This window comes from Aquarana catesbeiana, linkage group LG02, assembly GCF_042186555.1.
Source record: "Aquarana catesbeiana isolate 2022-GZ linkage group LG02, ASM4218655v1, whole genome shotgun sequence".
Classification (NCBI taxonomy): Eukaryota; Metazoa; Chordata; class Amphibia; order Anura; family Ranidae; genus Aquarana; species Aquarana catesbeiana.
Window position 1 is genome coordinate 755,795,312 of NC_133325.1, and position 21,771 is coordinate 755,817,082.

The window sequence follows — 21,771 nt, forward strand, 5'->3', positions numbered from 1 at the left end:
AGTGATTTCATGTCATTGCTTCCGGTTTACTGTTATGAACAACCGATCAAAGTTGATCCCAGCTTTGCTTGGCTGTCTGTGGAGTCGGTGGGATGGGAGAGCCCAAGAGAACTGTGGAAGGTGGCAGAAAGGGGGGGGGGGGGGGCGTCCCCTCCCGCTGCTTGCAATAGCAATTGAGCGGCTAGTAAGCCACTCGATTACTATTACAAAAGAGCCGACGGCCGGCTCTAAAAACTTGCCCAAGGCTAATGGTTTTAACAGCCCTAAAATATTTTTAGATTTTTCTCTCACTACTCCTCCTCCTACCGGGAGCAGTACAGAAGGAAACTCCCAATAGCCTGACACCTGGTAATCAAAATGACTGGCCAGAGTCTCCCGACTAAGGAGATAAGAGATTCATGGAAAGGTGCCTCCGCTGCTAATTCTGTCTATTGCTTGTATCTGTGAACTGGGAAAAAGTGCTACAAAGAACCACAAAGAACCACAGCTCCACATTCTACAGCACCTATGTCAAACACAGGGAGTGCGGGCCGAATCTAGACTGCCAGGCCTTGTCATGTGGCCCTCACACCAGGTTTTGCAGCTGGAAATCCCATCTGCCACCTTCAGCTCCCACCCTCCGATCCCGCTCCCCACTGTCACTTGTAAACACAGAAGCCTTCTGTGTTTTGTGGCAAATAATATAAAGCAATATCAAAAATTCTACAAAATAAATAATAATAAAATAATCTGAAATATATAATACCCAAATATTACCTTTTTTTATTAAATGGATTTTGGGAAGTAATATTTTGCAGGCCATTGTCTGTCAAAGTTTTTACTCTGGACCGATATAATGGATCGTTTTTAAAATCGAATTTCGACAGCTCAAGTGAACCACACAAAGAAGTTGATTTACTAAAGGCAAATATACTGTGCACTGCAAGTGCACTTTAGGTGCATTTGCTCTAGATCTGGGGGGAAGTTTTGCTGGTTTTGATCATCCAATCATGTGCAAACAAAAATTAATTTTTTAAAAATTTTGTTTGCATGTGAGTGGGTATTCTTTGCAAAGTGAAGCTTTACCTCATTACTAAGCTCTGAAGCAAGTGCAAATTGCAGTGCACAGTATATCTGCCTTTAGTAAATCAAGCCCATAAAGCACTATGAGCAGTGATTCCCCCATGCACATCGAATGTGTGAATGAGGAAATTGGTTCTTTTTTTAATGTGTTTTGGTCTTCATATAACATCACACCAATAGACCTCTGAGGCTCCATTCACACCTGAGTTTTTCGGTTGTTTGTTTTTCAGCTTTTTACAAGCATTTTTAAAGCGTTTTTCAGAGGCGTATTACAAGCATTTTATAGCTTTAAGAGTTTCATTTAGCCAATAAAAAGCACTAGGGCAGGGGGTTCAGGAGTGCGTTACGTACAGAAAGCAGAATTCAGGAATGTGGTATGCACAGAATGCGGGGTTCAGGAGTGTACTACGTACAGAATGCAGACTTCAGTAATGTGGTATGCACAGAGTGCAGGGTTCAGGATTGCGCTATGTACAGAATGCAGGGTTCAGGAATGTGGTATGCACAGAGTGCGGGGTTCAGAAGTGCGCTACGCACAGAATGCAGAGTTCAGGAATGTGGTATGCACAGAGTGCAGGGTTCAGGAGTGTGCTATGTACAGAATGCAGAGTTCAGGAATGTGGTATGCACAGAGTGCGGGGTTCAGAAGTGCGCTACGCACAGAATGCAGAGTTCAGGAATGTGGTATGCACAGAGTGCAGGGTTCAGGAGTGCGCTACATACAGAAAGCAGAGTTCAGGAATGTGGTATGCACAGAGTGCGGGGTTCAGAAGTGCGCTACGCACAGAATGCAGAGTTCAGGAATGTGGTATGCACAGAGTGCAGGGTTCAGGAGTGTGCTATGTACAGAATGCAGAGTTCAGGAATGTGGTATGCACAAAGTGCAGGGTTCAGGACTGTGCTACGTACAGAATGCAGAGTTCAGGAATGTGGTATGCACAGAGTGCAGGGTTCAGGACTGTGCTACGTACAGAATGCAGAGTTCAGGAATGTGGTATGCACAGAGTGCAGGGTTCAGGACTGTGCTACGTACAGAATGCAGAGTTCAGGAATGTGGTATGCACAGAGTGCGGGGTTCAGGAGTGCACTATGTACAGAATGCAGAGTTCAGGAATGTGGTATGCACAGAGTGCAGGGTTCAGGAGTGTGCTATGTACAGAATTGAGAGTTCAGGAAAGTGGTATGCACAGAGCGCAGGGTTCAGGACTGTGCTACGTACAGAATGCAGAGTTCAGGAGTGTGGTATGCACAGAGTGCGGGGTTCAGGAGTGCAATATGTACAGAATGCAGTGTTCAGGAATGTGGTATGCACAGAGTGCAGGGTTCAGGAGTGTGCTATGTACAGAATGCAGAGTTAAGGAGTGTGGTATGCACAGAGTGCGGGGTTCAGGAGTGTGCTATGTACAGAATGCAGAGTTCAGGAATGTGCTATGCACAGAGTGCAGGGTTCAGGAGTGTGTTACAGAGTTCTGGGTTAATGCTGTGTAGAGTGTAGGGTTTAGGAGTACACTATGCACAGTGTGCAACCCCAACCCCCCCTCCCTGAAGCTTCCTCGCATCTCTCCTACCTTGACTGGCTCTAGTATCTCCCTGCATAGGTGGCTCTGCCTCCCCTTGCAGGGAGCTGGGGGTGAGAGCTGGAGGTGGAAGTATGGAGTTCTGCCACATTCTGGCTGCAAACTGGGTGCAAGGGCCACATGACAAGGCCTGGAGGGCCGGTTTTGCCCTTGTGTTTGACATATGTGCACTAGGGGGAGGAGAGGGAGGGGAAATTAGGGGTGGAGAGCTGCTGTTTGAGCAGAAAACGAGTGACAAAACACTCATAAAACGCTTAAGTCAGGCATTTCTATTGAAGTCTGTGGGACCAAAAATGCTTGTAATCTACCAAGAAGAAACTCATGTACTTTTTTGAGCGACAGGCATTTTTCTACATGGCAACAGAACACTCATATGTGAACAGGGGCCATTGAAATGAATGGGATTAGGCTTGTTGAGCGTTTTAGAGCTACAAGCTTCAAGCAGAAAATCGCTCAGGTGTGAACGGGGCATAGTGCAAGTAGGAATTTATGTGTGTTAAAGGCCCATTTAGTAATTGAGCTGCCTTGGCATAGCACATTATAGTATGAACGAGCTGTTACCATTTAGGGCTCATTTCCATACAATGTCACACAGCATTCAGTCTACAACTATTTTTTTTTTTTTAAGTTTATTTGGACAATGAAACAGCAAACATTGAACATTCGCCCAAAGCCGTATGCAAACTCAAACTCCCTATTACAGCGACTTTCTGATGTCACTTTTTTTTTTTAATTTGTAAACCCTCTTGTACCAAAGAGTTAAACATTTCCATGCTCTTTATGCTGTATATAAAAGTGAACAAGAAACAAACAAATCCAAAATAAACAGTAAACAAACCCAAAAACAAATCTCAATTCAGTGTTTTTTTCTTTTTTTTAAGACAAGGCAAACATTTTGCGAAAAGTCTGTAAAGCCGTTTAATTAAAAAGCATCAGGAATCTCATGCCCAACATAAAAAAAAAAAACAAAAAAAAACAATTGAAATCTATTTACAGGTATATAAATACAATTATTATTATATCACAAAGATAAAAAAAAGATAAATTATTTTAAAACATCCCAGAAAATGTACAATGAACATAAATGCTACAATTGTTTATGATATATTTTTTTAGATGGCTGTATTTCCAAAAACAAAGGGTTTACAAAACACATAAATATATATATGGCTTTCAGAGTAACCTCATTGCCTAACATGGATATATTGTGCATGGAGCCAAAGTGGAGGAATATATATATCATGTTTTTTTATCTGGCAAATGATTTGTGATTCTGTTCAGCTAGATCTGTGATTCTGTTCATCTAATCCTGTGATTCCCACAGGTCTAGCACACTGCACAGCTTCCTGTGTCACCTGCCTGTACATTGAACCAGTCATTTGATAATGCTGATTACTTGTTTAATGAGCAGAGAAGTGCATTAACACATACAGTATGTATAGGCAATTTTTTTTGGCTTTGAATGAAGTAGGGAACAGTTAAAACTTTTGCGAGTTTATTTTTTCCCATTTGTGTCCCCTTGGGGAGATTTCCCTTCATTTCCTGTACCAGTGATGCAACATGAAGTGAGAGGAAGTGGGGAATTCCACCTGTCACTGGAACAGGGGTCCACATTGGAAGATTTCCCCTTACATCTTTTATGGAGACAGCACTAAAGTTTTCACCATTTGTGTCAACTTGGGGAGATTTCCCTTCATTTGCTGTACCGGTGATGCAACAGAAAGTGAGAAGTGGGAAATTCCACTTGCATGTGGAACAGGTGTCCCCATTAGAAGATTTCCCCTAACATCCTATTAAAGTTTTCACCATTTGTTGTCCCTTGGGGAGATTTTCCTTAATTTCCTGTACTGGTGATGCAACAGGAAGTGAGAGGAAGTGGGGACTTCCACCTGTCACTGGAACAGGGGTCCCCATTGGAAGATTTCCCCTTAAATCCTATTATGGAGACAACACTAAAGATTTCACCAGTTGTGTGCCTTTGGGGAGATTTCCCTTCATTTCCTGTACCAGTGATGCAACAGGAAGTAAGAGGAAGTAGGGAATTCCACCCGTCACTAGAAAAGGAGTCCCCATTGGAAGATTTCCCACTACATCTTATTATGGGGACAACACTAACGTTTTCACCAGTTGTGTTGCCTTGGGGAGATTTCCCTTCATTTCCTGTACCGGTGATGCAACAGGAAGTGGGGAATTCCACCTGTCACTGGAACAGGGGTCCCCATTGGAAGATTTCTCCTTACATCTTATTATGGAGACAACACTAAAGTTTTCACCAGTTGTGTCCCCTTGGGGATATTTCCCTTCATTTCCTGTACCGGTGATGGAACAGGAAGTGCAAGGAAGTGGGGAATTCCACCTGTCACTGGAACAGGAGTCCCCATTGGAAGATTTCCCCTTACATCTTATTATTGAGACAGCACTAATGTTTTCACCAGTTGTGTCCCCTTGGGGAGATTTCCCTTCATTTCCTGTACTGGTGATACAACAGGAAGTGCGAGGAAGTGGGGAATTCCACCTGGAACAAGGGTCCCTATTAGAAGATTTCCCCCTACCTTTACATCTTATTATGGGGACAACACTAATGTTTTCAATTTCACTTTGTCCTCCCGTGACAACAGTCACCAGGACAAATAGAGCTGAATCATCCAATCAGGGACAAAGATAGCAATCTAAAGGTGAGAGGGTCCTTCCCTAATCTAACCAAGCCGAAAACCAAAAACAAACGTTGGGGCTATACCTATATTTTGTTGCTGTTTCTCTCTGGCTGTGCATGATGGCAGATGCGTGTAAATCACAAGGCCGGCTGAACACAATGACCTCCTCGGCATGTCGGAACATTACAGCTATGTGTATTTCAGGTGAGTTTTGATCGCTCCCCTGGAGTTCTGCTTTAGTGAATGAAGCAGGTTATGGCTGTTCATCTTCACAGACAATATTTGAATAAAGTATCCGGGTGATAAAAGCATGGACTTAGGATGGAACATTTTTGGGGCCCCATTTACTTCTTTGCCGTGTGTCAGGGATTGTGCATTGACAATGTGCGTTGCATTAGGGCATCCTATTGAAAAAGTTTCCTAACGTGCCTAAAATCGAATTTCCTTGTAATGTTGCCTTGGGGTGCCATTCAAAATGAATTACACCACAATGCAGCGTCACGTTACGCGCATTACTGCAACGCGTTAGTGCAAATAACTGGAACGTTTTTTTAGCCTTTTTAAATAAAGTTTGAAAAAAAAACTTGGCGCTGAGTTCTGAAGAGCGAGAGATAAAGCGTTGAATGGGAGTGGAGGAGAAAGCACTGGCTGGACTCAATTTATGGCGATGGGAGGGAGGTCAGGAACCCTCGTCTCAGTATTTGCTCTGGGTGAATGACTCACAGTGCTGACGCCAGAGGTTCAATCAGTCAAATCAATCACTCAGAAGGAGATGCTAACAATGCGTTTTGGGAAGTCGGCTTCACACCCTTTGCATTTTTGATTGACGTGTTTTCCATTGAAATGCATCAAAACGCATTAAGACGTATGTGAGCACACAGCGACTCGTCACAGACTAATGTGCTTTTTGACACGTATTGCCATTCAAAAGTGCATTGTAACATGCGTTAAAAATTGCAAAACGATGCATGTCAACACATTAACCTACATTTTGATGCGTTTCCATTGATTTCAAAAGAAAAAGCTTCAGGAGGAAAAAATACATTGATGTGAATAGACTAGGGGGCCTAATTTTCTTGCCTTGTAAGTACTCATAGGCTATTTGCCTGACTTGGACCTAAGCCACGTCAGTTGAAACTAATTCTGGTCCCCTTCTATTCAGCAGTCAAAAATCAAAACTTTCTATTGTCTGCTAAGGCTCTGGTACAGAACTGCGGGGGCGGGTCCAAGTCAAAAAAGTCACACCCAGGAAGGGGGGATTTGAAAGGCGACGTTGTTACTTTGTATATATCTGGAAAAGTTTAGTGGAAAGTGATATAGCCAACATCCCCTCCAGCCATCATGTAAAGCAGTAGTCTCCAAACTGCGGCCCGGATGTGGCCCTTTGCTTGCCTTTATTTGGCCCTTGCGGCACTATTCCACCAACTGACACCATCAATGGGGCACTATTCCTCCCATTAAAACCAATGATGGGGCACTGATGCCAGGGCATTTTCTACTCCGACTGGCCACAGTCTGCCCTCCCCCCCAAGCCTGAAGACCAGTAGATAGTAAACTAGCCTCTTGCTTAGAAAGTTTGGAGGCCCCTGATGGAAAGGAACACAGCTACCTGTTACTATAGCGTTTCCCTTAGCCTTGAATGGAGGTTTACAGAATGTAATAGGCTGCACAGATATGTAAATGTTGGATATTTTTTATTTCTATGCATGTATGGCCACAAAGGCCACAACACTTGTTTTAATGTTGTGTAACACATTTACACAAAGGAACTTTTTTTATTCTATGTTTATTGGTTCCTTGACTCATTCCGCCTTTCCCTTTAAGAAATCTAACCACCAGATGCATTTTATTGGCTTCCCACTCATGTGATCAGTGTAATTGGCTGTCACAGTGATCCCATGATAGAGAGCCTATCCTACCAGCTCTCGATCACCACTCACAGCGAGAGCTTGGTCACAGTGCTGGAGGCAAACAATGGAGCGGAGTGCCAAGACAAGATCATCCAGTGCCCAGGGCAAGGATGCCAAATTGCCCCCCCACCCCCCCCACCAATTTTTGGCGAGCATATGAGGAGAAGGGGGAGAGCACAGCCCACACCTCCTCCCATTTCTCCCCTCCTCTCCTTGTCGCTTCCAGTGCTGAGCTGACAGAAGTAGTGATGCCACCGTCACTACTCTCATCAGCCTTATAGTAGAAGGAATTTGCGGCGCCCCTATCCCTACAATACATGCTGCGCCCAGGGCAGCCGTCCCTTCTGCCCACCCCTTGTCCTGGCCCTTGATGGAGCGTGCTCCCAGCACAAAAGCAAGGAATAGGCCCACCTTCATTACGCCATATTAATGCGTCGGATGGAGGGAAGGGGTTAAACTATATTTAAAGCCACAACTTTTGGAAGCTTTTCTTTTTTGGTTAGCTGTATATTACTGGGGAGATTTTTGCTTCATGTTTTGAACAAGAAGTAGGAAGAAACCACTCTGAAGTCAGGGAAATCCTCCCAATGTCCCCATTGTGAAAAAAAGTCTCTGTGCCCTTTTTCCTGTTTCCAGTGACAACCTCAAATTTTGTATTTTCTGACCCAGAGACAGTGGTCACAAGAACAAATATAAGGGTGAATCTTCCAAGCAGACCCCACCCCCCCCCCTTACCCTTTTGGCTTTAGATACACTTTAAGTAAATTTCCATTATTAGGTTTTTCATTTTCTCCTCTTAAAGCCATCATAGAGACAAAACCTATAAAGCAAATACTGTTGAGACTTCTAAGCACAAGAGACAAGTGTCATTAGCCAACTCGCTCTGTAAAAAGCAGTCATTACCAATGATCTGTCACGTGGGAAAACCCAACTCCAAAAGTTGGAAAAGGGAAAAGTGGAGCTCTGCTGCCACCTGGTGACAACCATGGTGCATAACCAGGACATACACTTGCTTGTAACTCATTTGCCGCCATTGTGGAGATATAAGCTTTTAGCAGGGCATGGATTGATGATGTAATTAAACATTTCATATATGTGAAGAGGTTCTCCACATGCTCACCAGGAGCTGGTTCAGTGATTGACAGCTCGTAGCTCAATAAATAATTACTCCCACCTAAACTTAAAACTCAACTCCAGGAAACTTTTCTTTTTTTTTTTTTTCTTTTGGTGGAGGATGCGGGCAATGATCCTGCTACCTTTCCCATGCCAAGTGAGAAGAAACTTAAAAATGATCCCTTGCTTGTTGTTTAGGTCTACGGGAGAGTTAAAGCACTTTACGTTACTTGATCCTCTGGACCCTGCAGTGGGCTTGATGACATCAGGACCTTAGACTGCTGGAGCTTGGGGGAGAAGAGGCTACGGGGAGGAAAGGAGGATCGTGTAAGTAGGTCTGCTCTTGAATGCCCCCCAGACCTAAATGAGAAATTAACCATTGCACAGATGTTTAAATTACCCCGGGTTGGGCTTTAGTTAGTTTTATGTAGATGTTGGAGCATTAAACCAACCAGTGTTCTGTGGTCCTTCCATTGCCATTCTTGGGGGCTCCCATTCTCCCTGCTGGATTTTTAACTATTGGATATTATGGAGAATGTAACAGGAATTCCTGGGACACACAAAGGCGGACATGAACACCCAAATTTCCCAGGTAGACAGGAGCAGAGTCTGGAATTATGGCAGGTAGATCTCACTGCTGGAGTATCCAAGACATATATCAAGCCAGGCATTGACCAGGATCCTCCAGTAACACCGCTATTATTATTGGGTGGAGTGAAACTTTAAGAAAATTAAGTGCTATGTTAAGTCTGAGTCTTTATCTGAATGGATCTGTCCCAAGATGGTCGGGTTGTTAAGCTTTCTGTGTCTATTGCAGATTTCAGGTAGGGGCTCAGACCTACTAAAGCCCTACAGTGGAAGTTAATAAGCCAAGGGCCGAGAGTCCCTGAACAGCTTCCCTCTGCAAATAGAAAGGGTGTAACTTTTTGAAGAACTCATCAAGCCTCCATTTTTTTCAAATTTCAAAATATTTTCAAAAATTACCGGTTCAGTCGTTTCATTATACACTGTTTTTTTTTTTTTTTTTGCCAAAGTGCAACAGCATTGTACAAATACAAATAAGCCGAAAAATATATTTATATATATTTATATTCATCCTGTAAAAAATACTAAAGAAAACAAAAATGTTTTTAAATAAGCCAGTTTGTGCTGCCTGCAGCCACTTTTTTTTAATTTTTTTGCATTCATAATAATTTTATTTTTTTATCAAACACTGATCTGAAGGCCTGCTTTAAAATACTCTTCAAAGTTGATTTGCAATAAGTTGATTTAAATATTTTTTTTTATTATTTTATATATAGAATCCTGTATTTTACATGGTTTTAAGTCAGTGATGTTAAAACCCTTATAAACTGCGTTAAAGAAATAACATTGAAATAATAGGTTTTTCTTTTTCACTTTAAGATCACATATGACATGCAATGGCACCAAATTTGTCATAAAGCGAAACCATACAATGAAAATGTTGGCAAGAGAAAAAAATAAGATACAATGATGAATAATACCTCCCTTACTTAGTACTGCAGTTAAAAAAAAAGGTCATGCCTAAAATGTATCTGAAGGGCAAACTTTTTTTTTTTTCTAAATTTTGGATAGAATAGGAAAGGGTTAGAACTTCTGTCATGTTTATATTTCTCTATGAAAAAGCCTAATGGAAGCACCAAATCAAAGATCAAAACGTTTTTTTAATTCAGGTTAAAAAAAAACACCCATAAAACCGCCAACACGTTCTGGAGGCTCAAGGATCTCTTCTTCAGGGTTCAAATATTATATGTGGGTCAAAGGATTCAGAATCGGCACAGTTTTCACTGTGCTGGCTGAGTGGTACTTAGTTGGCAGTTTATCTTCTGCTGGGAATCCTCATCCCAGGTTCTACAAGATCCTCATAGACAGTTTGCTCTCCAGATCTCTGAATCTAGGTGCTATAGCCAGAGATTTGACCCACACATTTCACCTTCCCTATGTGTCCTCTATTTGACTTTATTTTTTTCTCTTTGGAAAGGCTTTCTCTCTCTTCCTGTTAAGTCTAAAGAACTGGAAGGGAAGGAAAATCCCCCCCAATGCTAAAACAAAAATACCTGACAGAAGTTGTATGTATTCCTTATTCCATGCAAAACTTCAAGAAGAAGTATTGGCTTTAGACACGAAGGCTGTGATGCTGAAGGACAGTAAAATTGGCCAGGCGGTAGTGGTGGGGGAGACAGAACCAAAAGCTACCTCTGCGACCAACCAGAATCCATCTTTCTTTATTCTTGATGCTACAAATAGCTGAAGCTGGTTTCTGATTGGTGGACATTGCTACACACCACTGCTTGCTGCATTGTGGTATTACAAGTGTTGATATTTGTACACAGTAGGCCAAGTACTAGTCATTTACATCCCTCTAGGTCAGTGGTTCTCAACTCCAGTCCTCGGGACCCACCAACAGGCCAGATTTTATGTATTACCTTGGGGAGATGCAGACTAGAATACTGCAATCACTGAGCAGCAAGTGATATCACCCGTGATGTATTTCAGCTATCTTGCAAACCTGGCCTGTTGGTGGGTCCTGAGGACTGGAGTTGAGAACCACTGCTCTAGGTGCTTAGAAGGTCCCAGCATGCCTCGTGGTAGCACAATATGATGGAAGAGGCTACTCATGATTAAATCTAAGATCTATAGTACCATGCTTGACTATTGCTTGTGGTTCCTGAGGAAAGCAATGGATGTTGGGCTATGTGACATCCACCTGCTCAGTGAATCAACCTGGATACCCTGTTTTCTGCCTTAATAATGTATACATTAGATGGTTATTCTATCCTTACTGGCGTAAATCCAAATGTTACCACATCATGGCATGAAAATGAAGAGTACCATTTTCTCCAATCCCTTTTTTGCATCCAAAATGTTCAATACTGAAAAGCTATTAGTAGTCACATTTATTGGGCTTGTTCTGAATTGTTGAAGATGTCTCGTAGCTTAGCCAAGCCAAGTCTTCTGTTCTAATGAATGTTAGGATAATTACCCCAGAATTTAATTCCACACAGGTAAAACAGACACCTTTACCTAACTTGTATGGAATGTGTCATGGCAGATGTTGATCGTTCAAATACATTCTTTCGAGGCCAGTGACATTGTTCCCCACTGTTGGTGTCAGCGGGAGGAATAGTGCCCCATATCATTGGAAAGGAAAGTGCCCCAAGGGCAGGATAAAGGCCAATAAAGGGTCGCATTTGGCTCTCGGGCAACAGTTTGGAGACCACAGCTTTAAAGAGTGTTCCAGGAACTAACCCTAAGGCCACGTTTATTCTCACTAATACCAGGCCAATATTCCTCCCACTAATATCAATAATGGGGCACTATTTCTTCCACTAATACCAATGATGGGGTACTATTGCTCCTCCTACTCACCACCAACCATAAGGCCATGTTTATTCTATGGCTGGGCCCGAGACATTTTCTGCCCCAGATGGCCACAATCTGGCCCCCTAAGTCTGAAGGACAGTAAACTGGTCCTTTGTTTGAAAAGTTTAGAGACCCCTGCTTTAGAGGAAAGTGAGGAGCACAAGTTGGACAGGAAGAACAACAGGTTTGCAAGAGGCATGAATGAGACCATCTACATTAATCTGGAACACCCATCCCAGAACAATCTTGGGGGTCTACGACACCATCTGTCTTCCACACACAATGCATTTTTAAAATCTCCACCTTGGCAATTTGATAACCATATTAACCTTCAGCCATGTATATCGAAGGATTAATGCATATGCAAACTTCCTAACACCAAGGATGGAATAATGTCATTGGAACAGGAGGGTTCCACAACTTTCACACCTCTGATCCTGTTCTTGGACAGCCAACATCTGCCTTGACACATTCCATGGTGATTTGACTAAGGTTCCTGTACTACCTGTATGGATATAATCGCTGGGGTATCTTCTTCATACTCATTAGAACTGAAGAAGTAGCTTGGAGGAGCTATGGAATGTCTTCATCATACACAAGTCCAGTTAAATGTGACTACTACTAGCTATACCAAGACCTGGACGAATGAGACCCTTCACAGACACTTTAGAAGGCATTAAGCCATTGCATTGAAATTTTCCATCACTTCCTTCCCCTTTGATACTAATTATATCTAAAGTTTGTGTTTCCGTAAAGTGGAAACACCTCAGGTGAGGGGAAATCTCCCTGAAGGGGACACAGACAGCAATCTAAATACATTAGTATAGTAGTTGGGTATGGTTAGAATAGATGTTGCATTACTGTTTCCCCTGTCCCCACTTGGGGAGAGTTCTCTGCACTTTATGTCTAGGTGATGGGTATCAACGGGACAGGAAATGAAGGGAATTACCATTAGAAGGATAACTGCTACAGAGCCCCTTACCACCTTCTGTGTCCCCCCAATGTTCTTTAAGGGACCAACAGTGAAGCTTAGTAGGCATAAGCAGGTGGGACCAAGGTAGTCCTTTACTGGTCAAGTCAAAAGGTGGATATAAATTCAGCCAACTAAATCTCTGGATCTACTGATTCTTTAGAATCCCTTTAAATTGTTTGCAGTTTATGTTGCTTAGGCTTGGACTTTTTTTTATTTAAGGGGTATGGTTCATGTCCACCAAGGACTCATATGGTTGCTTACAAGGTGGCTACACAAGGAGCTTCCTTGTAATTTGTTCCTTAAAAATTCTTCGGCCCTTCAACGTACTGAATATTGCAAACAACAGTAAAGACAAGCAGAATCCAGGAAGCCACAGTCTAATGTGACTGCTGTAAGCTGCAATTTGATTGGCTACATTTGGTTACTGCAATTTGTTTAACTTTGCTGTTGCTGGCGCTGCTTTAATAAATAAGGCGATCAGTGTCTGTTTTATCTGGAAACAAAATAAAAATAATAATTTGGGTATTGATATCCCTGCTCTAACCTCCAACTCCTCACACTGTTTGTTACCCCATTATGCACAATTTGTTTTGCACAGGTCAGGCTATTTTAATTATTCAGTCTTAGCACTGCCTTCTGAGGGAACAAAAATATGACAAATTCAGGACAGATAATTTTCCCATCACGCAAAAATATGTAAACAATTTTCTTGTACATCTGGGATAATACAAGGAAACGAACAACCCTGAATACAATACATATTTAAATAAAACAGCCACTCCTCAAGGGGGCACTATTATCCAAATAATTGCATATCATTGCCCAAAATTAACAATTAAAAACTTTAAAAAAAGACGATGCAAAACATATGTAAAAAAATGTAAATTATACCTGAAAGCAATAGAAGAAAGCACAAAAAAGGCTTAAGGTGCCAAAAAGGTAAAACAAAGAAATGGGCTTTTTTTTTTTTTTTTTTTTTTTTTTTACAAAGAGTTTGTGTGTACAATGTAACAGAAGCATGGAAAGCTTTTTTTGAAAAACATAAAAAAAAAAAAAAAAAACATAAGCTGTTCAAATAATTTAGGGTGAGATTCCCAGCCTTTAAATCTTCTTTTTTTTTTTTTTTTTCCGTCCAGGTATTAAATAAAAAAAAAAAAAATAGAAATAAAATTAAAAAATACATTTGGATGACCAGGTGAGATCAGATAGTTGACGGTCTTTCCAAACTCTGCACAATAAAACTGTCCATTTCCGCAAAGTCATATCATTCAGCTGTACTGCCGAAAAAAAAAAAATGAGATAGACGTATTAAATAATTGTATTTCTTTGCCAGGATTTCACAGCATTCTGAGATCAGGTCTATCCTCAGTTCATAGTTTTATAGACTCTTCAGTATCTCCTGGCACTAAAGAGATTTCACATGTAAATGTCACACCGTTGACGCCTTATTTTTTCTTAATATGGCCGCCAGACCGCTTCCTCCAGACGTGCCGTGGTGCCCATGTTGGTTGGCGAGTTGCTGTGGCTTCCTTCCGTTTCCACCACGTCGTTTTGGTTCGGGAGGTTTGGGTTTAAGAGAGCCGACCCCGTGGAAGCGTTAGTGCAAGGAGGAAGGATGCGAGGAGGTGACCTGTCTCCCCCCGACATCATGGAGAATTGGTATGATCCAGCCGGTGTTCCGTAATAGAGATGGTACGAAGGGGAGCTGGTCTGGAAAGGTCCACCTTGAGCCTGAGAAGATCCTGGGTAGGGCGGTGGTAAGTAGGTGTGGTACCTCGTAGCAGTGTTCATGGCTGACATGCCGATACCAATTCCTGAACTTACTGGAGTTGGGGCGTACGTGAACGCTCCAGGATAGTGCATGCGGGGGTCTGAAATGGACGGCAGGCCGGAGAATTGGCGATCGATTCCGACTCGGGGGTCGCTAAACGCCGTCAGGTCCGAAGCTCCTGATTGGAAACAAAAAAATATACAGATAAGGGGCAGGTAACAAATATAGGGGAAACACCACTCCAGGTGAGCAAGAACAGCCAATCCTGTCACTGATCCCTTCTGGCTGGTACTGGCCTGGCTCACCAACCAAGAAGATAGAAGGAGACAGCCGCACACAGCAACAGGATACTGAACAATGCTTCTTTAATCCAAAAAATTACAGGTAATACAGCACAGGATTCCAAGGTAGTTAACGCGTTTCACACAACATAGTGCTTAATCACAAAATATGATGTTAACGCGTTTCGCACAACATAGTGCTTAATCATAACATATGATGTAAACGTGTTTCACACATTATGGTTAATCATAACATATGATTTTAACCGCGTTTCACACAACATAGTGCTTAATCATAACATATGATGTTAATGCGTTTCACACAACATAGTGCTTAATATAGGATTAAGCACTATGTTGTGTGAAACGCCTTAACATCCTTGGTACCCTGTATTACCTGTAATTTTTTGGATTAAAAAAGCGTTGTTCAGTATCCTGCTGAATCCTTCTTTCTTCAAGGGGCAGGAAAGTTTAAAACAAGAGCAGCCACATTCTATGAAACAATGGTTGTCTTAACTGAACACTTTGAATTTGTTTTTTTTGTCATCTGCATCCCTTCCATCATCTCCTGTGTAACTTCTTGTTATGTAGACACAACTGAAAATGGGAGGAAATATGTTCTTACAGGAACAGGTGTCCCCATAAGTAAATTTCCCCTTTATTGCTCTTTAGGTGACAACTCAAAATGTTGGACCTTCTTTCACTTTTAAGGCATAACTTAACTTACTAAATCAAGGTTTTCCTATTTCGCCCCTCTCTTATACAATGTGTGCATGCAAACCCCATTGTGCGTGTGCAAAAGCACCACTGGTCTATGTCTACTTCCAAAGAGGGGTCAGGTGGCACATCAGTGCATGCGTTATTTTAAAAAGAAAATGGCAATGCAGAGGAGGGGTTGGAGGGAGGCTGCTCGTGCGTAGTAAAGTTCCACTATAAGGGCCCATTCACACTAGGAACTGCATGTGAATCACACAGGAACACCCTGTGTGTTCTTGTGTGTTTTACACGCAGTTCTGTGCAGTGCGATATCAGCCCATTCATTTTCATCACATCACACCTAGCCGTTATGGGATTGTGGTAGAATTACTGTGATTTAGCACACTATCTCAAAACACGCTACAATCGCAACACACTGGTTCAGGTGCCGTTTTTTTTCAATGGCACCTAAAATGGGATGCGGTTCTGCCAAGATCGTCATGTGATTTGTCACACGATAAATCACATCGCGTGAAGCTTGTCGGCCAAAAAGGGGCAGGAGGTTCTTTTGGGCAACAAGCTTCATGCGATGCGATTTGCCATGACTGCCGCGCAATAAATCGCAGGACAATCAAGGCAAAACCACACCGCGTTTTAGGTGCCATTGAAAATAATGGCAACTGAACCTGCGTTTTGTGACTGTAGTTCATTTTGAGAATGCGGGCAGGTTTTTCCGCAATCCCAAAACGCCCAGGTGTGAGTGGGGTGTAACCTCATAACTAATGGGGTGGATTAATTAAATGCAAATAGACTGTGCACTCTGCAAGTGCAGATGCTCCAGAGATTAGCAAGTGAGGTAAAGCTTCACTTTTCAAAGGATAGCCAATTAAGGAAAATAAAAAAAAAAAACAGCATTTTTGCTGGCACATGATTGGATGATGGAAGTCAGCAGAGCTTTTGCTCATTTGCTAAGCTCTGGAGCAATTGCTCTTTGCAAAGTTCACAGTCTATCTGCCTTTAGTAAAATCAACCATAATGTGTTAAAAAAAAAAAAGCGTTTTTGCTTTAGATACGTTTTAACCTACTGTTGGCATTAATACAAACATGAAATAATACACAAAATAATAATGAAGAACATGTAATAAATGTAAAGGAATGCTTCTCCATCACTGTATAATCACAGGCTGGGGCAGGTCCTTGACCAAACTGTACTGCCTAACTGCAGAAGAGAAAGGCTTGGTCAGGAACTTGGCCAGGCCGGAGTATGTGGATCACATGATTGGCTAAATAAGGATGTAAAACAATAAATATATATATATATATATATATATATATATATATATATATATATATAATCAAAAGTATAGCCTTTGCAGCTATAACAGCTTCAACTCTTCAGTGAAGGCTGTCCACAAGGTTTAGGAGTGTGTCTATGGGAATGATTGACCATTCTTCCAGAAGCGCATTTGTGAGGTCAGGCACTGATGTTGGACGAGAAGGTCTGGCTCGCAGTCTCCGCTCTAATTCATCCCAAAGGTGTTCTATGGGGTTGAGGTCAGGATTCTGTGCAGGCCAGTCAAGTTCCTCCACCCCAAACTTGCTCATCCATGTCTTTATGGACCTTGCTTTGTGCACTGGTGCGCAGTCATGTTGGAACAGGGAGGGGCCATCCCCAAACTGTTCCCACAAAGTTGGGAGCATGAAATTGTCCAAAATGTCTTGGTATGCTGACACCTTAAGAGTTCCCTTCACCGAAACTAAGGGGCCAAGTCCAACCCCTGAAAAACAACTCCACACCATAATCCCCCCTCCACCAAATGATTTGGACCAGTGCACAAAGCAAAGTCATGGATGAGCGAGTTTGGGGTGAAGGAACTTGACTGGCCTGCACAGAGTCCTGGCCTCAACACGATAGAACACCTTTGGGATGAATTAGAGCGGAGACTGCGAGCCAGGCCTAACCTCACAAATGTACTTCTGGAAGAATGGTCAAACATTCCCATAGACACACTCCTAAACCTTGTGGACAGCCTTCCCAGAAGAGTTGAAGCTGTTATAGCAGGGCCAACTCAATATTGAACCCTACGGACTAAGACTGGGATGTCATTAAAGTTCATGTGTGTGTAAAAGCAGGCGTCTCAATACTTTTGGCAATATAGTGTACATATACAATATATATATGGAAGGAAAGGGAGACCCCCGTATATATATTTTAGGTGTCCATTTATAACTTTAACTAGCTGTGTATAATCAATACATAATCAAATGTAACATAATCTGGTGACTCTATCCATATGTCATCCCTTTAATAATCTCCGGGAGGAGACCTATCATTTCACCTGACACCTTCCCATGGCCTCGGATCTCTTTCATGAACAGCAAATATTCAGCAGACGAATTGTTAAGACAAACAGTAATTACTTCATCCCTGTCTGCCTCGCTGAGTTACATAAATGCAGCCACTGTGGTGAGACGCGGACCAGCGACAAAGCCAATGCAGGAGCTTCAGTGCGGAGTTCTTGGAAGAGTGAAAAGATTTTGTGAACTGATAAACCTCCCTCTTAATGGAGTCATCAGAACGGCACTAATGGAAGCGGCCTGTCAAGGCATCTCTTGGCAGCTGTACACAGCGCAGGTTGCAGAACACAAACAAGCCCCAGGTAAGACACACAGCCCAGACGAGGTGTGCCGTCTGTCTAATAAGGAGGCTTATTCAGCCTGTGTTCTTCTGTCAGAGATTGTAGTCAGAGATTTCAGGAGATCCACAATGAAGACTGAGGTCACAAGGCTTGGATGTGAGTTCAACAGATTTCCCATCTGTAACCAGTAGGTGGGGCACTCAAGGTGGCATTTATACTGAGCCTCTGTGCTGGTGTGCATTTTAAAATAAATTTCAATATGTCTTTTACATTTATTTTACATGCAGTGCAGACATTCTTTTTATTGGGTACATGTCCTGTGTTTGGAAAGGAAGGAAACAAAAAAGTGCATCTTATAGTTTTACTTATTTCTGGGAAAATGAGCTAAGAGCATTACTCACAGCATTTTAAGTGCACTGATAGGCAGCACTGATGGGCACTGATAGGCAGCACTGAGGAGGAGGCACTGATGCCCAGCACTGATGTGCACTGATAGGCAGCACTGATGAGGAGGCACTGATGGGCAGCACTGATGGGCACTGATAGGCAGCACTGATGGGCAGTGATAGGCAGCACTGATCAGGAGGCACTGATGGCCAGCACCGGTGGGCACTGATAGGCAGCACTGATGCCCAGCACTGATGAGGAGGCACTGATGGGCAGCACTGATGGGCACTGATAGCCAGCACTGATGCCCAGCACTGATGAGGAGGCACTGATGGGCAGCACTGATGGGCACTGATAGGCAGAACTGATGAGGACGCTGAGCTCTCCTTTTTGAAAATGCTGTCTACCTGGCTGTGATTTTTTTACCCCTTTCAGCAGAGTATGGTAATCCCGAGATCTTACCTGATAATCGGCTTGAGATCTCTGCGCTGAGCGAAGACATGCCGCTGGCTCGTCCCGGTGAGATGGGTGTAGCTGGGTGGACGGACGGGGCGGCGATGTATCCAAGGGACTGGTAGGACTGGTCATAGGACCAGGAAGGAGATGTCTGCACTTGTCTGGTATCTGCGGGAAGAAAAGCAAACAAGCCGGGTTATAGGGATGGAAGAGAGGGGATGGCGCTGTGTTGGGGTTGCTGACACTTTACCAGGCTCAGGAGGAGGATGACAGCCACACACACCTGAGAAATACACTTCACACACCTGACACCCATTTATGCTGCAGTCCAAATACTGGGGACTATATATAAAGCAGTGAATGTGACATTCCCTGGTGGAGAATCAATACCTATGCGGGAAAAAAAGAGTCCTATAAGCCGCACATCACGATAAAAAACTTTGTAACAGCCTCAGCCCTGGCTCCATCTAGGCCACACACCCCAACATGTTTCGTCACGCCCACAGTCATCCCCCTGATTAAGCCCTGCGGGCGAGGTGAAACACATTTGAGGGTGGCCTGAATGGAACACAGGCTGAGGTTGTTTTCACTTTCTACATACAGGTTTTGTGATGTGCGGCTTACGGGAATCTTTTTTTTTCCGCATGGGTATGTATGGAGTTGAGGTGAGCTCCACCCCCACCTGCGCTCCCAGCGGCTGATGATAGAAGAGGACCTGTCTAAACCTTTAGCAGCACCCATAGTTTTGGCATTGGTTCACAAAGAATCAGTGCCTGCCATTAAAAACACATGGACCTGGAAGATTCCCCTGCAGGGAATGTTGTCTGAAAATCAGATTCACCATGCTATAAATATGTCACCTGGCTTATCCACAATCTAGAGATCACTAGGACAGGAAACTTTACAAATCTCTGGCTAGATCTCCTTTGGCAAAAGCCAGTCGCCCGGCCAGGTGCCATGCGGATTCCCTGGTTTCAAATCTGATCTGGAACCAACATGCAGATCAGGAGTCCTGGCTTTGCACTGACTTACTCGCTGTAGGTTTGTTCTGGATCAGTGAAACCAGAGGATAAGGGTGACAGTCAGGCAAACTGCATTTTCAGCATATTCCTTATAAAGGAGACAGCTTAGAACTGTAGCAGTTGAGCAATTAAAAAAATAATAATATGTGTCCACCCAGTCTATCAATGTCCGGATTCATGTTACAAATTCAGTGTATTCACGGCCATTGTGAATACATATCTGATGCAACACCACTGCTGCCACACGGGCGTGAGTGAGGGAGATCACTGCGCACACGCGGCTTCTGAATGGGGGGAGTTCCCTCGCTCCTGTGATGCTGGGGGCTAACGCTCAATGGATACCACATGTTAGGAGCTACCCGGGATGGAGGAATGCCAACAGTATGAGCGTTTTTCCGCCAGGCTTCAAGGGTGCCGCAAATAGCTTCCAAGTATGACAATTACATTAATAGTTTTCAAAACTCCACATCTGAAGCTCCTGGGACCCCTGGACTGCAAAGTTCATTTTATTCACAAGGTAAATATAGCCTTTGGGGGCCCCTTTCACACGGGCAGCAGTCTCTATCACCCCCTGAAAAAAAAAAAAAAAAAAATCTGGAGTGGATTGCTTTTCAGAGAGGGGTAGAGTGGGGGCTTCCATGAGGTGATCCTACCACCTCCTATATGTGTGTTTTTCAGGGTCAATGGAGTTTTTGTGTTGAAATACCATCGCTTTTGGATCGCAGTTGCAGCGTGGTCCCATTGACCTCAATGGATGAATCTGATAGGCTGTGGCTGTGCCACTTAACAGAGTGGACACGCCAAGTTGGACGCAATGGATGCAGCACATGTACCACCCTGTACAGCTGATGTGGTAGGCTTAAAGTGGACGTATGGGGGGGTTAAAGAATACCCTGTTAAAATGGGCAGTGGTGCGGCAAAGTTTTTTTACAGTAACAGTACAGCCACCAATCGTGACCCATTCAAACGAATAGGACTGCACTACAACCAAGAGCTATTCGTTTGGTGCAGTATTTCTATTCAAGACCCCTATTTAGCAGCAAAAAAAAAATAGGCATCTAAGAGATGGCAGTATCACCTCCTCACCTTATGACATGGCATGTGCTCTTTACCATTGTAAGAACTGTTAAGCTGTCATATTTCTTTTCTGCCACTAGATGGCAGCAATGCCATGCAGATGAAGTAGTGGAGAGCGCCACCTGCAGGTGTAGAGGAGTCATTTTGTTCCATAAAGGAAACTCTACTCCAGCCAGTGCTGGGAGGGTTTCCCACACAGTGCTGGGCTCTGACACCCTCAGTAGGTGATGAATAGCAATGCTGACCTCAGGACACAATTCCGAGTTCCATTACTCACCAGTACAAATCCCAGAATCTGAGCATTGCACAATCCCCGCTGCTTTCATGTCCGCCAACAGCTCACTGATCCTTCCAAACAGCTGGGATAATCATGTCTGTGGCCTGGAGCGCTGGGCAGAGGGCAGAATATGGAGGATTCCCATCAAACCTTCTCATTGCATGCCTTATATGTGATCACTGGGTCTATGTGCTTCTCTATGACTCCAGGGACAGGAAGTGAGGGAAGATCTCCCCACTGTTGTCACAGGAATAAAAAAAAAAGCATTTTTTGTAAACTGGGGGAAGCGATCAACCTCCTGACAATTTATGTCATTGCTTTCCTTTCCCCAGGAGACACCCACACATCCCGTTTCATATATCGGTGTCACAGGGACAGGAAGTGAATGAAAATCTCCACACTGGGGTCAGAGGAAAAAAAAAACTGTCAGAAATTTTATACTTTTTTTTTTATATCCAAAACTAAAATACAAAATACCTGAAGATTGAATTC

At 43.1% G+C, this 21,771-nt stretch overlaps 1 protein-coding gene across 3 annotated transcripts in view; it reads right to left on the bottom strand.

The window, feature by feature from the left end:
• Nucleotides 1-13,128: 13,128 nt before the first annotated feature.
• RUNX1 (RUNX family transcription factor 1) overlaps nucleotides 13,129-21,771 on the bottom strand; it is a 349,984-nt gene continuing 341,341 nt past the window's right edge. For all 3 annotated transcript variants that reach the window (XM_073617184.1, XM_073617186.1, XM_073617183.1), the window contains 2 exons: nucleotides 18,910-19,071; nucleotides 13,129-14,622 (listed from right to left, as the gene is read on the bottom strand). In XM_073617184.1, coding sequence (XP_073473285.1) covers nucleotides 14,129-14,622; nucleotides 18,910-19,071 — 656 coding nt within the window. In that variant the 3' untranslated portion in view covers nucleotides 13,129-14,128. The remainder of the gene's footprint in view (nucleotides 14,623-18,909; nucleotides 19,072-21,771) is intronic.